Source organism: Carassius carassius, chromosome 42 (assembly GCF_963082965.1).
Source record: "Carassius carassius chromosome 42, fCarCar2.1, whole genome shotgun sequence".
Taxonomy (NCBI): domain Eukaryota; kingdom Metazoa; phylum Chordata; class Actinopteri; order Cypriniformes; family Cyprinidae; genus Carassius; species Carassius carassius.
In genome coordinates this window covers 10,016,166-10,031,339 of record NC_081796.1, presented here as the reverse complement: position 1 = coordinate 10,031,339, position 15,174 = coordinate 10,016,166, and the positions used below count along the sequence as shown (strand labels likewise).

The 15,174-nt window shown below is 36.1% G+C and overlaps 1 protein-coding gene across 2 annotated transcripts in view; it reads right to left on the bottom strand.

Moving 5' to 3' along the window:
* gnal (guanine nucleotide binding protein (G protein), alpha activating activity polypeptide, olfactory type) overlaps window positions 1-15,174 on the bottom strand; it is a 204,593-nt gene that overhangs the window by 35,922 nt on the left and 153,497 nt on the right. For both annotated transcript variants that reach the window (XM_059535578.1, XM_059535579.1), the window contains one exon: window positions 9,196-9,326. In XM_059535578.1, the coding sequence (XP_059391561.1) occupies window positions 9,196-9,326 (131 nt within the window). The remainder of the gene's footprint in view (window positions 1-9,195; window positions 9,327-15,174) is intronic.

The following is a 15,174-nucleotide window of genomic DNA, read 5'->3' as shown; positions in this document are numbered from 1 at the left end:
AAACACTTTTGACTTGACTCAGCATGTGCATGGACCCACACACAAAGGTGGACACACTCTAGACTTAATCATGAGTAGGGGTCTAAACATTTCATCCATTGTTATTAAGGACATAGCACAATCTGATCACTTCTGTATTTTCTTTGATATTTTGATGTCTGCTACAACTGAATCTAGATCGGTCTCTGTCAGAAGGAGATGCATTAACGAGAACACAAGTGTACTATTTATGGAGGCTATATCTTTAACACCAAGCATTTCTGCAGACTCTGTTGATACTCTCCTTGATTCATTCAACTCAAAAGTTAAGAATGTTATTGATGATATTGCTCCAATAATAATCAGTAAGAAAACAAACAGACAGAAATCAGTTTGGAGAAGATCAACAGCAGTTCAGACTATGAAAAGACAATGCAGAAAAGCAGAGCGGATGTGGCGGAAGACAAAACTTGAAATTCACTATAGCATCTACAAAGACAGCCTTCATGCTTTTAATGTGAAACTAGCCACAGCTAGACAGAATTTCTTCTCAAACCTTATAAACAGTAACTTAAATAACTTCTTTCTGGGACATTTCCAAACTCCTTAAAAAATGCAGTTGTTAAGCCCCTCCTGAAAAAGAGCAATCTTGATAACACCATTTTGAGCAATTTTAGACCAATATCTAATCTTCCTTTTATAGGTAAAATTATAGAAAAGGTCGTTTTTAATCAGCTGAACAAATACTTAAACTCAAATGGATACCTGGACAATTTTCAATCTGGTTTTCGACCGCATCACAGCACAGAGACAGCACTCATAAATGATAATAAATGATATTCGCTTAAATTGTGACTCTGACAAAATATCGGTGCTGGTATTGCTAGATCTCAGTGCTGCGTTTGACACTGTCGATCATAACATACTACTAGAGAGACAGGAAAACTGGGTCGGGCTTTCTGGGATGGTACTCAAATGGTTCAGGTCATACTTAGAAGGGAGAGGTTATTATGTGAGTCTAGGAGAGCATAAGTCTAAGTGGACGTCCATGACATGCGGAGTCCCACAAGGGTCAATTCTTGCACCGCTCTTGTTTAGCCTGTATATGCTTCCCCTAAGTCAAATAATGAGAAAGAACCAAATTGCCTATCACAGCTATGCTGATGATACCCAGATTTACCTAGCCTTATCTCCAAATGACTACAGCCCAATTGACTCCCTCTGCCAATGCATTGATGGAATTAATAGTTGGATGTGCCAGAACTTTCTTCAGTTAAACAAGGAAAAGCTGAAGTCATTGCATTTGGAAACAAAGATGAAGTGTTCAAGGTGAATGCATACCTTAACTCTAGGGGTCAAACAACTAAAAATCAAGTCAGGAATCTTGGTGTGATTCTGGAGACAGACCTTAGTTTCAATAGTCAGGTCAAAGCAGTAACTAAATCAGCATACTATCATTTAAAAAACATTGCAAGAATTAGATCTTTTGTTTCCAGCCAAGACTTGGAGAAACTTGTTCATGCCTTCATCACCAGCAGGGTGGACTATTGTAATGGGCTCCTCACCGGCCTTCCCAAAAAGACCATTAGACAGCTGCAGCTCATCCAGAACGCTGCTGCCAGGATTCTGACTAGAACCAGAAAATCTGAGCATATCACACCAGTCCTCAGGTCCTTACACTGGCTTCCAGTTACATTTAGGATTGATTTTAAAGTACTTTTACTCGTATATAAGTCACTAAATGACCTAGGACCGAAATATATTGCAGATATGCTCACTGAATATAAACCTAACAGAGCACTCAGATCATTAGGATCGAGTCAGTTAGAAATACCAAGGGTTCACACAAAACAAGGGGAGTCCTCCTTTAGTTACTATGCCGCCCACAGTTGGAATCAGCTTCCAGAAGAGATCAGATGTGCTAAAACACTAGTCACATTTAAATCTAGACTTAAAACTCATCTGTTTAGCTGTGCATTTATTGAATGAGCACTGTGCAATGTCCGAACTGATTGCAATATATATTTTCACAGTTTTTTTAATTTTATTTTATGTAAAATCATTTTCTAACTGTTTTAAATTAATTTTAAATAAGTAAAGTTTTTATAATTTTAAAAGTTTTAAAATTGCTTGTTTTACTCTTGTTATTATTTTTCTTCATTAATATTTTACTTTCTTTGATGTAAAGCACTTTGAATTACCATTGTGTAGGAAATGTGCTATATAAATAAACTTGACTTGCCTCGATACAATCACACCGGTGTGATTAAATCGTTCAGTGCACAGCATCAGCTGCTAAATTCAAATCTGCGTTCGCTGGCTGGAGCTGAGCCAGAGACAGACGCGTTCGTACAAAGCTTCATGATAACCAATCAGAAACGAATATGTTGTGCTTATGAATGCAATGGCCAATCAGAAGCTGCGTCTCATTTCAGAGGCTGCGTCCTCTGGAGGTCGCATTTGAAGGCTGCATACGTCATCGGGGAAGTCTCATTTAAGAAAAGTAATAATAAAATTGACTGTTATTCCTTGGGATGTTTAAAATGCTATAGTTTATTTTTTACTTTGCAATTTAACGGTTACTTTTTTTAAATGAGACTTCCCCGATGACGTATGCAGCCTTCAAATGCGACCTCCGGAAGACGCAGCTTCCGAAATGAGACACAGCAAGAGACGTGCAGAAAAGTCATCACTGAAACGCATTGTTTTGTTCACTTGCTTGGTGACTGAATTATTTAGAAAATTCTCTAATCAGAAACAACAAAAAGTGCAGATGTGCGTACGAATGTAAGTACGATATTCGTTTCATAATGTAAAGTGTTTTTATTGGGAGTTTTTGAGAGTGCCTGAACTCTGGCTAGACTGAATGAAAATGTTCTTTGATAATGTAAATGTTCTTTACTCTCTGTAAAATGAAAGTGTTAAAATAATTAACTTACAATATTGTTATTAAAATTTACATTAAATGCAAATTCAGTCGTATTAAAAATGATATGGCACTTAAAGGCAGGGTAGGTAAAAAAAATGTATAAAAAACTTTTTTTCCAAATTTGTTTAAACTTTATTTATATATCAATACATAATTAAAATGTAAGTACTCTGAAAAAGAAAGTATAAAAATCGAGTGACTGTAGACCTCTCACGACTGTTTTAAAGACAGCTCATTATTTCCATTCACTCCACCCCCTCCCTTCTGGGCTCCTTCCAAAGCCTCTACTACGGCTCGCATAGTAATGTTATGTTAGCTATATTACGCAGCTGAGTGTGCTAATGACACATGCTTCATGAAAAAAATATGTATGATCAAAATACAAAAAGAAAGATTTACCTGTCCAGCAGAAATAAAGCCATCAAGGAGTCACTTTTCAGCCCCTTGAGTTCCCTTAGTTTTCGCCATCGCTGGAAAGCCACGCCGATTTTAACTCGCGTTTTATTTCTTTGTTTATCCAAAGACTTTTTGTTCATTGCCTTTTCTTGTACTGTTACTGTCTTCCTTTTTTTGCCTGGTTTGCCTTCACTAACTGCATAGGCTGGTACTGTGAATTTTGCTTGCTGTTTCTCTGCCATTGTTTTGGTATTCCTAGGATCCGTGCCTGTTGAATCAAACGTGCTGTTTCCTCAAATCAAACGTGCACGCGCAAGTGGGCAGGTCATGTGTGGCAAAAGGGTGGTTGCCATGGTTGCGAGAGAGTGACAGTCGCCTAAGCCAATCCTATGTTTCGTCCCGAAATGGAAATAATGAGCTGTGTTTAATACAGATTAAACGGTCTAGAGTCACTCGATTTTTATACTCTTTTTATCAGAGTACTTACATTTTAATTATGCATTGATATATATAGAAAGTTTAAACAAATTTGGAAGAAAGTTGTTTATACATGTATTACCTACCCTGCCTTTAAGTAAAAAGTCTGGTTTTTATGTGTAGGATAACTAGTTAATAGATTACACCACTTTGTCCATCATCAAATAATAATCATAAAGGTGCAAAACATGTTTACTGACATATATTTGAGAATCGAGATATTTCCTGATATATTAAGCATGTTTGGAATTGTTTTGAATAAAAAGGAAAAATAAATAAATAAAACATGAGCCTATATCAGTTATGAAGTGCTATCGTAGCTGCTGTGTTACATGACAACCATGACTTACCCCCCAAAAATAAGTTGACCCTACAGCTCCAAACTTGACTGTTTAACTCCAACCCTAATTAAACACACTTGAAGCTAGTCAAGCTCTTACTAGACACAATAGAAACTTCCAGATAGGTGTGCTAAGGCAGGTTGGAGCAAAACTCTGCAGGGCAATGGCCCTCTAGGGTCTAGTTTGGAGACCCCTGTCCTACAGAGTTGTTACTTTGCACATTTTTTTGATCATTACAAATAATAATGTAAAATTATTTTCTTAGAATAGGAGATATGCTGTCTCTCGCATCACATACTGTACATTATCAGTAGTTAAGTATGTGGTCTTAAAAAGGATAATTTTTTCCCTCATTTGGACTCGGTCTTGACTTGGACTTGAAACTTTTGGACTTGGACTTGACTTGGACTCGAACCTCTTTGGACTCGGTCTCGACTAGTCCTGGTCTTGACTTGGACTCGACAAAGCTGGGCTTGACTACAGCTCTAGCAAGTGATAATTGACAATATGAGCTAGGGGTTGCACGACTACTGATTTCTACTAGTCGATTTTTTATTTTAAAAATACTCGAGTTACTCGACTACTCGTGGTTCATGCTACTGTAAATAAACAGACATTGATTAATTTTTTTTTATCAATAAACGCTTATTAATTCATAGCCTTATGCAACAATTACATATATAAATTGTCAAAACTATTATGACATTACATATTTAAATTTACATGTAACAGCCAGTATTTGTATCTGTGTCTCTAACAATCACAACATTTATCGTATCTGCATTCGCATACAACATCGTACAGTACTTGATAAGACCGTTTTGGCTATCTTTATTCCATAGTTATCACTGAACAAGTATGCCGTGTTAAACTAAAATAATTATCAATTTCTAAAATAATATTTATCATGCAAGCAGAGAGATGTCATGACAAACGTTTAGTGATCATTTAAACAGGACTGGATCAATTCAATGCGCACATTTTCATTACATTAACTCTTTAAGAGAGTCTCTTTGTGAACTTTAAACAAATGTGCATGTGCCGCGAAAGACCAGCAAAAGATAAAGATGCAAACATGTCAGCCAAATAGAAAATGTATCCATATCTAAGTTGATTATTATCCTGCTCTCTCTGTTTGATTGTTGAGCGCGCTGTGCTTAATCCACTCATTCGTATCATATTGTAGCCTAAGGTTTAAAGCATTGCCTTTTAAATATATACAATAGAACTTGTATGATGTATTATTATAGGTGATACTATTCTTGCCAAGCTCTGATTTCTGAGAGATGCACGGAGAGACAAAAGCAATGCTGTGTTTGATTTGCGCTGTTTTCACTCATAAAGTTTACATTGATTCACTTCACACTCGTAACTTTAGCGGTCTCTGTATAATATTGCACTGATCTCCTGGTTCACCTGTTATCTAGCAAACTCCGGACTGTGCCAGCTTCAGCCGAGTATTCAGGCAGAATTATTCCTTGTCTGTTATTCATTTTTGAAGCCATTATCCATGCCATTCGGAAAAAGGAATTCGGCTTCAGGCACACCCCTATTATTTACATATTTTAATTTTACATGCAACATAGACAAGGTCATAGAAAGTAACAGCTACACGCAATATTGTAATCCTAAAATTCACGTCATACTTGCAAACTCTTTGCACACATTATGGTTAATGCATGCTTGACTAGTCGATTGTTTCTGACAGCGCCGACAAGTGGTTGAAGTAGTCGATCACTCGACTACTTGACTAGTCTATGCAAGCCCTAATATGAGCAGAAATCATTGTAAATGCTGTATTTCTAGCAATCTCAGGATGTACTGTAATTGGCATACATAATTAAACATTTTTTTACTTTCTTTTATAATTGAAAAACTATGCAGCGGTATGTTTAATGACTAAAATAGTTTGTAGAATCCTTCAGTACAGTTGGTAAATATTTTTTTATATTTGGGGGGTGGGGGGGACTTGACATAGTATCAGAAAAATGGTTGCAGGAATCACATTTTTTTCATGTTTTCTTCTTCTGAACTCTTGGATGATGAAAAGTAAAGTCAAAAGGGTCTTCTTTCCAAAGACAACCAGAATTTATATAATACATGAGTTTCGCAATTTGAGTTGAATTACTGCAATGAATGAACTTTTCTATGACATTATAATTTATTGAGATGCACCTGTAGTTGTTTAGGGCCAAAACCTTGGAATTCATTTCCATTACATATACTGTACATGCCAGTTGGGTTCTATTTTTCAGTTCAAAACTCAGATTAAAATGTACTTAATTCAATTTTTACAGTATAGAATTGATTTGAGTTTTTTCATTATTAGTATGATTTTCATCACATTTTTGTGTATGTTTTGTATTGCTTTGTATATTACTGATTTTGTTCCCTATGATGTAAATGTTTCATTGAATGCCCCTTAATGCCTATATGAACATTGTTTTAATGCCGAAGTAAGTTTTTTCCTAATACCAGTTTCAAATTTCAAGCATAACGGACAACTTTCTTTAACAGTTAAAACAACAGGAAGCATCTGACACTGGAAGCTCTGCACTTTAAGGTAAAAATGGCTGTGAATGTTCTTATGTTTAAAAACAAGGTGGAATGCTCCAAACGAAGACAAAAACTTATGGTGACACTTTGTAGTTGTGAAGCGTTTTGCCACCCAAACATGACTTTCATTGTCAGACTGCAGTTCTTTACACAGCACTTAAATGTCTGTTGTCCGCAACGTCTGTTCCAGTGAAAACACATTTCACACTACAGAACTTAGATCTCAGACAGGACATTGGCGCTTCTCTCAGATCACGTCTTTCTTAGTGATCATCACTCTTGTGAATTTTGGGCTTTTGTATGCGATCTCCATTTACTGTTCATCTCTAGATGGATGAATGAATAATGACTTAAACATTTTTAGTTAGAAAAACGGAGCCTAGACATAAAATCGTATTAAACATATTGACAGCTTCTATGAAAAATTTTATGTACACTAAGCTTTAAATTACGATCGGCTAGAAACCCATATGCGTTTATTTTTTTTTCAGCTCTTCATAAATATTAAATTAAAACATTTTGACATTATTACTCAACAATTAGTTTAAATCCTACTAATAATTATGTCATTTTTCTGTGGGTATTCAGCAATTTCACACGGCATAGGCACCCTTGAGCACCCATAGGATGCCCTTGAGCAAGGCACTGAACTCCAAATTGCTCCCCAGGTGCCAAATGGCTGCCAACTCCTCCGGGTGTGTGTTTGTGTTTACTTCTCAATGCTTTGTATGTGCACTAAGATGGGATAAATGCAGAGAACAAATTCTGAGTATGGGTTACCATAATACACAACACTTTTTTTTTAATGAAAGGGATTTTATATAAAGGTAAAACAGAAGCAAAACTCGAGAGGTTGAAAATCTGAATGTGAGAATTTGTCATATCAATATTTGTAGTTGAAAGTTTAAACTTACACTCACAGCTCTGATGTGAAAAGCTGAATCTTTCAATTTGCACACACAGACAATGATCAAAACAACGTGTTTTGAATTGGAAGATAGTTGATTAATAGTCACAAATGTGTAGAATGACATTCACACAAAGAAAATTACATACACAAATGTTTACAACATTTACTTTTGCACTTTACTTCAGTTTCACTGCACAACGTCAAGTCGGTACTTACAAACTCTCAGATCTGGCAGTAAAAGTTCAAATCCTAGTGCTCTGACTTTTGCTACTCCTTTTGCGATATAAACATAATTTTCTGTAAAGTTGCTTTGTAACGATTTGTATTGTAAAAAGCACTATACAAATAAACTTGAATTGAATTGAATTGAATATTCATGTTGCAAAACTCACTTGTGCACTTGTATATGCAGATGTGAGAGAGCAGAGCCGGGGTGCAAATGAAAACGTTTTATTGGTCAATGCCCGACAAATGAACAACACCAGCCATCACGTTTGCAAAGAAAGACATTTGTGTTTTATGCATATGTAACAGTTATTTGTAAAACACTGCAAACTGTTTTCACTGAATATCCTTAGCTTTGACAGGATTTTAAGACACTGCATTCATTTTGCCATTCAGGTATTATCTGGTAGACAAATAATGCAAAATATTTTATATGTTTAGCTACTGATTTACCTCCATAATTTTACCTATTTATGGAAATGTTTATGCAAATGTGTTTTTTTTGTATCCATCCTATTTTTACTGCATTTAATTTTTTTTTTAACTCCTGTTTTAAAAAAAATCATTTTATGCATTTACTGATGTAACTCTGGCCTCAAATGTTTTATGAGGAGGCTTTTGCTACAGTTGTAGTCTCAATTTTAGACTTTTTATTAAAAACTTTTATGCTTTTTTTATTTACACATTTGCACACCTGCTTTTAAATAAACATAACATTGGATACCAACTTTGTTTCTGTTTTACATCTTCATTGTGATTTTCCATGTGACCACTCAAGCTTTTGTGTATTTCAAAGCCTGATTATTTTACCAAATGAGTTACTGAAACTCAATGACTCTGTTATCTGCTAACAAAAGTTCAGACTTCATGGATTCAGTTTAGAGTTCAGATATATCATGGATAGGTCCGACCATGAACAGTAATGTTATCTATCAGTATGTGCTTAACAACTACTAAGGCTAAGCTTAGGGTTTAATTAAGTATAAGAGGTTAGGTTCTAGTGTAGATAAGATAACCAATCCCATCCAAAGCACACACACAGCAGTGGGATCAGTGGGCAGCCATTTATGCTCCGGCACACGTGGAGCAGTTGGGGGTTCATTGCCCTGCTCAAGGGCACCTCAGTTATGGTATTGAGGTTGGAGAGATCGTTGTACATTCACTCCACACACCTACAATTCCTGCCAGCCCGAGGAAATTTTTTCCCATTCATACTCTAATTCTGTCTGTCAGGAAAATTACAAAAGTTTTAAAATTTTAATTTTTAAATTGATATCACAAGTAAATCTCTGATTTAATTAACATATCCCATAAATAATTCCCTGGAATGCACAAAGAATATCTTGTTTATAAGTATATAATGATCATATACAGGTCTATACCTTCAGGAGGAAGAGTGTAGCGAGCATACTCTGGGAAATAATCTTCAAGTTTGGATTTTCCTGCCAGGATCTTTTCTGCCAGCATGTCCTGTTTGTTCAGAAATAAGATCACTGAGATGGTCCTTAAAAACCTGTTTGAAAACACAAAGTGAGACATGACTTTATTTCTATATCCGCTGACATTTTTATTTAGAGATGTTCAGCTGCAGCTTTGAGCCATTCTTGAGATTGCACTTTAATATTTAAAAGTGCCACCTGTCATCTGTCATTTGACTTAAAAATAAAATGTATGCAATATTTAGGAATGGGTGCAATGACCAAAAACATCACAGTATGAAATTGTGTATCATGATATCATGATCATGACCATATAGGTATAGGCAGAGTTTGGACCAGATCCAATCATTTTTGCCAGAGCTATTAACAAAACATTTTCTCATTTTATTTGTATTATCTTATTATTTTAATGAGTAAGCTAAGTCTAAATTATGTAAGGTATAATGCATGGTTAGCTGTGCATTAAACGATAATTAATGCACCTTATGGAGGTAAAGAACCACATGACGCTAAGCAGTTGCATCTGCAAAGTGCATTAAAATCGTTTAATGGACAGCTACCCGAGCATTATCCCACTTATACCATGGTCATTTGCCAGCCTGGGGTGGTTCACTGTTTTACAAAAAAAAAAAAAAAAAAAAAAAAAATATTCCACACAGCTCTGTCCATTCTGTGAGAAATGGACTGATAATTTCCTTATTTTATGAAGCACTCCCTCAGAAATAGGCGTTGGGCACTTATTGGTTAGGTAGCCCAGTGTGCTGTGATTGGCTAAATCGCCTCTAGCGTGTATCTAAACGTCCCGCACCTCACCTGCATGTGCTCCAGTTGTTTTGAAAATGATGATGTAATTAATATCGCTTATCAATTTGAGCCCGATTGAGAAGCAGATGATATTATTGAAAAGGATCGTGCAGAAAATGTGCAAGCACGGCATTTAATATTTTTTGTTTGGTGTTGTCTCATACTTTTACATACACTGTTATTTGTAAATGCTACTGCTTATGTCAGCTTTTAATATATGCGTTTACCCTGATTAAACTTTTAATAAAGTATACCAACTGCATGCTCATCCATGTTTAACGCTTCTCATAGCGATGCAAAAATAAGTGTATAATTGTAACCGTTTATTGATGAAGCAGAGCTGAATGAGAGAGAAAGAGAGAAGGATGCAGAGAAGGGGGACGTGAGGAAAGGTATTAGCAACTGCTGCTTTAGAACAGTGGTCCCCAAGCTTTTTAGTACCAAGGACCGGTTTAATGTCAGACAATATTTTCACGGACTGGGCTTTAAGGTGTGACAGATAAATACAACAAAATAAAATGATGCGTCTGGGATAAAAACTGTGGTATATTGTAAATATAATAACAAACATGAATTCATTGTGTATTCGTATGCAACTTTATTAGCAGCGTCCTCGTAACATCGCACCAACAACATAACATAATATATAATGAGCGAGTACATCATGAATCCATTTTCCAAACCGTGTTTTTGTCTTATCCTGAATCACTAAGTTACACCTATAATAAGTGTTTATATTCGGACTATTTTAGTCAGGTTGGTTGGGGTCGGCAACGCTGCAGAGTAGCAGAGTACCTGCGTGACTCGCCATAGATATAAACAGAGAGAAGTAGCTCCGGCTACAATTGTACCTCCTGCAGACACGAGCGCCAAAAGTTACCGACTGCATCTGTAATGTAAGTTATTTATTCTTTCTTGTGCGGCCCGGTACCAAATGACACACGGACCGGTACTGGTCCACGGCCCGGGGGTTGGGGACCGCTGCTTTAGAACATTGATTTTGAAATTTGTGAATCCATTAGAATCATTAGAAGACAGAATTGTGATTCATATATGAATACATTTTTACATGCACCTCTAATTTTCTCTTCCTCTTCTCTAAAGCAGCGCAGCATGGCCTCGCCCCCTTTGCTGCCTTTTCCTGAGGGTGGGGTTTATCTGGGTTTGTTATGTCCTGAACCAGGGAAGTAACTCATTGTAGTCCCTACCAGCTGTTTTCGTAGGCATTACACTGCCAGAATTTTAAAAGACGATATCTCCGTTTGCTTTGAAATTTCAGCTTCGTAACTTTACAGATATTGATTCTTCTCAAACAGCAACATTACACACTAACGAATGCAAAAAAAAAAGTGAAATCGCAATTAACCACCCCTTTAAAGGCTGTTTATGATGTTTGTTTTGTATCCATCCTTTTTACTGCATTAAATATATATATATTTTTTACATATTAATTTTATGCATTTACTGATGTAACTCTGTAATGTAAATATTTTACAAGGAGGCTTTTGCTACAGCTGTAGTCTCAATTTTAGACTTTTTATTAAAAACTTTTATGCTTTTTTTTTTTTTTGCACACCTGCTTTTAAAAAAACATCATATTGGATACCAACTTAGTTTCTGTTTTATATCTTCATTGTGATTTTCCATGTGACCACTCAAGCTTTTGTGTATTTCAAAGCCTGATTATTTTACCAAATGAGTTCCTGAAACTCAATGATTCTGTTATCTGCTAACAAAAGTTCAGACTTCATGGATTCAGTTTAGAGTTCAGAAATATCGTGGATAGGTCCGACCATGAACAGTAATGTCATCTATCAGTATGTGCTAACAACGACTAAGGCTAAGCTTAGGGTTTAATTAAGTATAAGAGGTTAGTTTCAGTGTAGATAACATAACCAATGAAATCTATAAAAAAGTGAATCTGGGTTTGTTATGTCACGAACCAGGGAAGTAACTTATTGTAGTCCCTACCAGCTGTTTTCGTAGGCATTAAACTGCCAGAATTTTAAAAGATGATATCTCCGTTTGCATGTTTATGATGTTTGCAGTGCAACATTTAACAGGAGGAGAAAAAATTAGTTATTTTCATCAGTTAAGACTTATTAGCTACCCACTTCAAATCAGATAAAGAGATGAAATAGTGTGGTAAGACCACATTTATTTGAATGAATTATAGCATTTATTTGAATGAATTATCGATTGATCCAGAGAGAGAGAGACAAACAAATGAGGCCATTTAGTTACTTCAAAAACAGCGATTTTACACCCTCCTTGCTGAGAAATATAATGTAGTGATCTCCGCTCTCGCTCCCCTCTCTGTGTTTATGTGTGAGTGTTGTGTGTGTGCATCAATTAAAGCAACTCATTAATATAGTATGGTGATTAAACTGACTTGGAACTACCTGTGCCAATCTGAATCGAGTATTCAAACAGACCATGCAATAATTTAAATGAATGTTTTTATACTCTAGTAATTCATGAATAGCAAAGTATTGAGGGAGTGTACTCTCTTCTCATTCTATATGCTAAATAAACAAAATGTATTTGTTGTTTTTTTAATAAAACCACAACTAAAAGAGTGGAGGTCTCTAACCCTGACACTTCCCATAATTATTCTACTGCCACTAATACTGACACAGCAAAAGAGGCGGATTCTTCTACATTAGGTATACGTTTTTATTCCACTCTTTGTATAGCCTACCAGTCATTGTTAACATTGTAAATGTATTTTAAATGAAGAAGAAATTATATAGGCTATAAATAATTGAAATGTAGAAAACATGGTATATGTATGGAGCCAGAATGATCTCAATAATAATTCACACAAAAAACACGATGCACACATGCACAGCCAAATTCACACACATGAAACGTAATTCACATGCATGAAATAAATATATATATATTCACAAAAACTGATTCACATGCACAAAATAAAAATTTATATGATATATATATATGATATGATATTCATAAAATACGTTTTACAAATGAAAAACAATTCACAAATGTACACTATGTATGAAAAGTTTTGAATGTTTAAAATTTATAAAGTGATGTGACATTCAGCCAAGTATGGTGACCCATACTCAGAATTCGTGCTCTGCATTTAACCCATCCAAAGTGCACACACACAGCCGTGAACACACACCTGGAGCAGTGGGCAGCCATTTATGCTGCGGTGCCTGGGGAGCAGTTCGGGGTTTGGTGCCTTGCTCAAGGGCACCTAAGTCGTGGTATTGCCGGCCCAAGACTCGAACCCACAACCCTAGGGTTAGAAGTTAAACTCTCTAACCAATAGGCCACGACTTCCCTGAGTTTAACGTGACTGTCAATGTGCAAATAGTCTTTTTCGTGTTTGAATCACCTTGGATTTGTGTGTGTGTGTTTTTTGAGACTTTCCTGGCAGCGCGCTTCTCCAACATGGGTCACTCATATTCTTTAGCCAATCAGATGCGAGCTTACCATTCAATCAATCATAACCCGCCAAGAGCGCAGCACTCAAGGAGCTCAGCTTTGCACACCTTTTGCGCAATCTGACTTAATTACAACGGATATTAAGCTTGACATCATCAATCCAGCATGACGAACGAAGAACAGGATGTAAGTTATTACTTAATTTCATAATGTTTCAGAAATTAATATTGCTAAAAAAAACACAGATAACCACTTTATAGTCTTTATAAATATTTCATTGTCTCATAACACATTTGTCAATCAAGACAGTCAATTTTTTATTTGAAAATGAATGCAATCACTCAGCATAGTAAAAATAGCATGTTATTGACTATTGTCTTTACATTTTGATTGTGATGAAATTATCATTCATTATGACTTTCTTAAATGGTGTTTGGTATGTCCGTTTGAACTTAAAGTTAAAGTAATAAATACTTAAAACATGTTGTACTTCACTGATACGCACTATGTGGTTTGAACAACATATGTTCACATCATCAACACATCCCTCCACACTGGTGTTTTTCCCTCATCATTTAGACAGGCACGTCCACTCCACTACTTAAAAAACCCAACCTCAATCCATCTCTTACAGACCAGTTTCCCTTCTTTCTTTCATTGCAAAAACACTTGGACGAGCTGTGTTCAACCAAGTCTCTACATTTCTCACACACAACAACCTCCTTGACAGCAACCAATCTGGCTTCAGAAGTGGACATTCAACTGAGACTGCCTTGCTCTCAGTTGTTGAAGCTCTAAAACTGGCAAGAGCGGAATCCAAATCTTCAGTACTTATCCTGCTTGATCTGTCCGCTGCTTTTGACACGGTTAACCACCAGATCCTCCTATCAACCCTACTGGCAAAAGGAATCTCAGGAACCACACTTCAATGGTTTGAGTCTTATCTATCAGATAGGTCCTTCAAAGTATCTTGGAGAGGTGAGGTGTCCAAGTCACAACATCTAACTACTGGGGTGCCTCAGGGCTCAGTTCTTGGACCACTGTCCAGGCTGGACTATTGCAATGCCCTCTTGACAGGTCTTCCAGCTAATTCTATCAAACCTTTACAATTAATTCAGAACGCGGCAGCAAGATTAATTTTTAATGAGCCAAAAAGAATACATGTCACACCTCTGTTTATCAATTTGCACTGGCTTCCAATAGCTGCTCGTATAAAATTCAAGGCATTGATGTTTGCCTACAAAACTACCACTGGGTCTGCACCCATTTACCTAAATTTGTTACTTCAGACCCTGCTGTTATGTGCCCTCTAGAAGCTTTCGTTCTGCAAGTGAACGTCGCTTGATTGTGCCATCCCAAAGAAGCACAAAGTCACTTTTTCGGACTTTTAAATTAAATGTTCCCTCCTGGTGGAATGACCTCGCCAGCTCAATCCGGACAGCTGAGTCCTTAACCATCTTCAAGAATCGGCTTAAAACACATCTCTTCCATCTTTATTTGACCCTCTAACTTTAACACTCACTATTCTAATTCTATTCTTTAAAAAAATCTAACTACCTTTCTAATCTTTTTATATTCTATTTCCTTTTCATTAATTATGCAATTGTATGTGTGCGTGTGTGTATGTGTAAAGACCTCTAACACTAGCTTGCTCTATTCTTTTTTTATTCTGTTTTCTTTATATTATATTATTTAAAATCC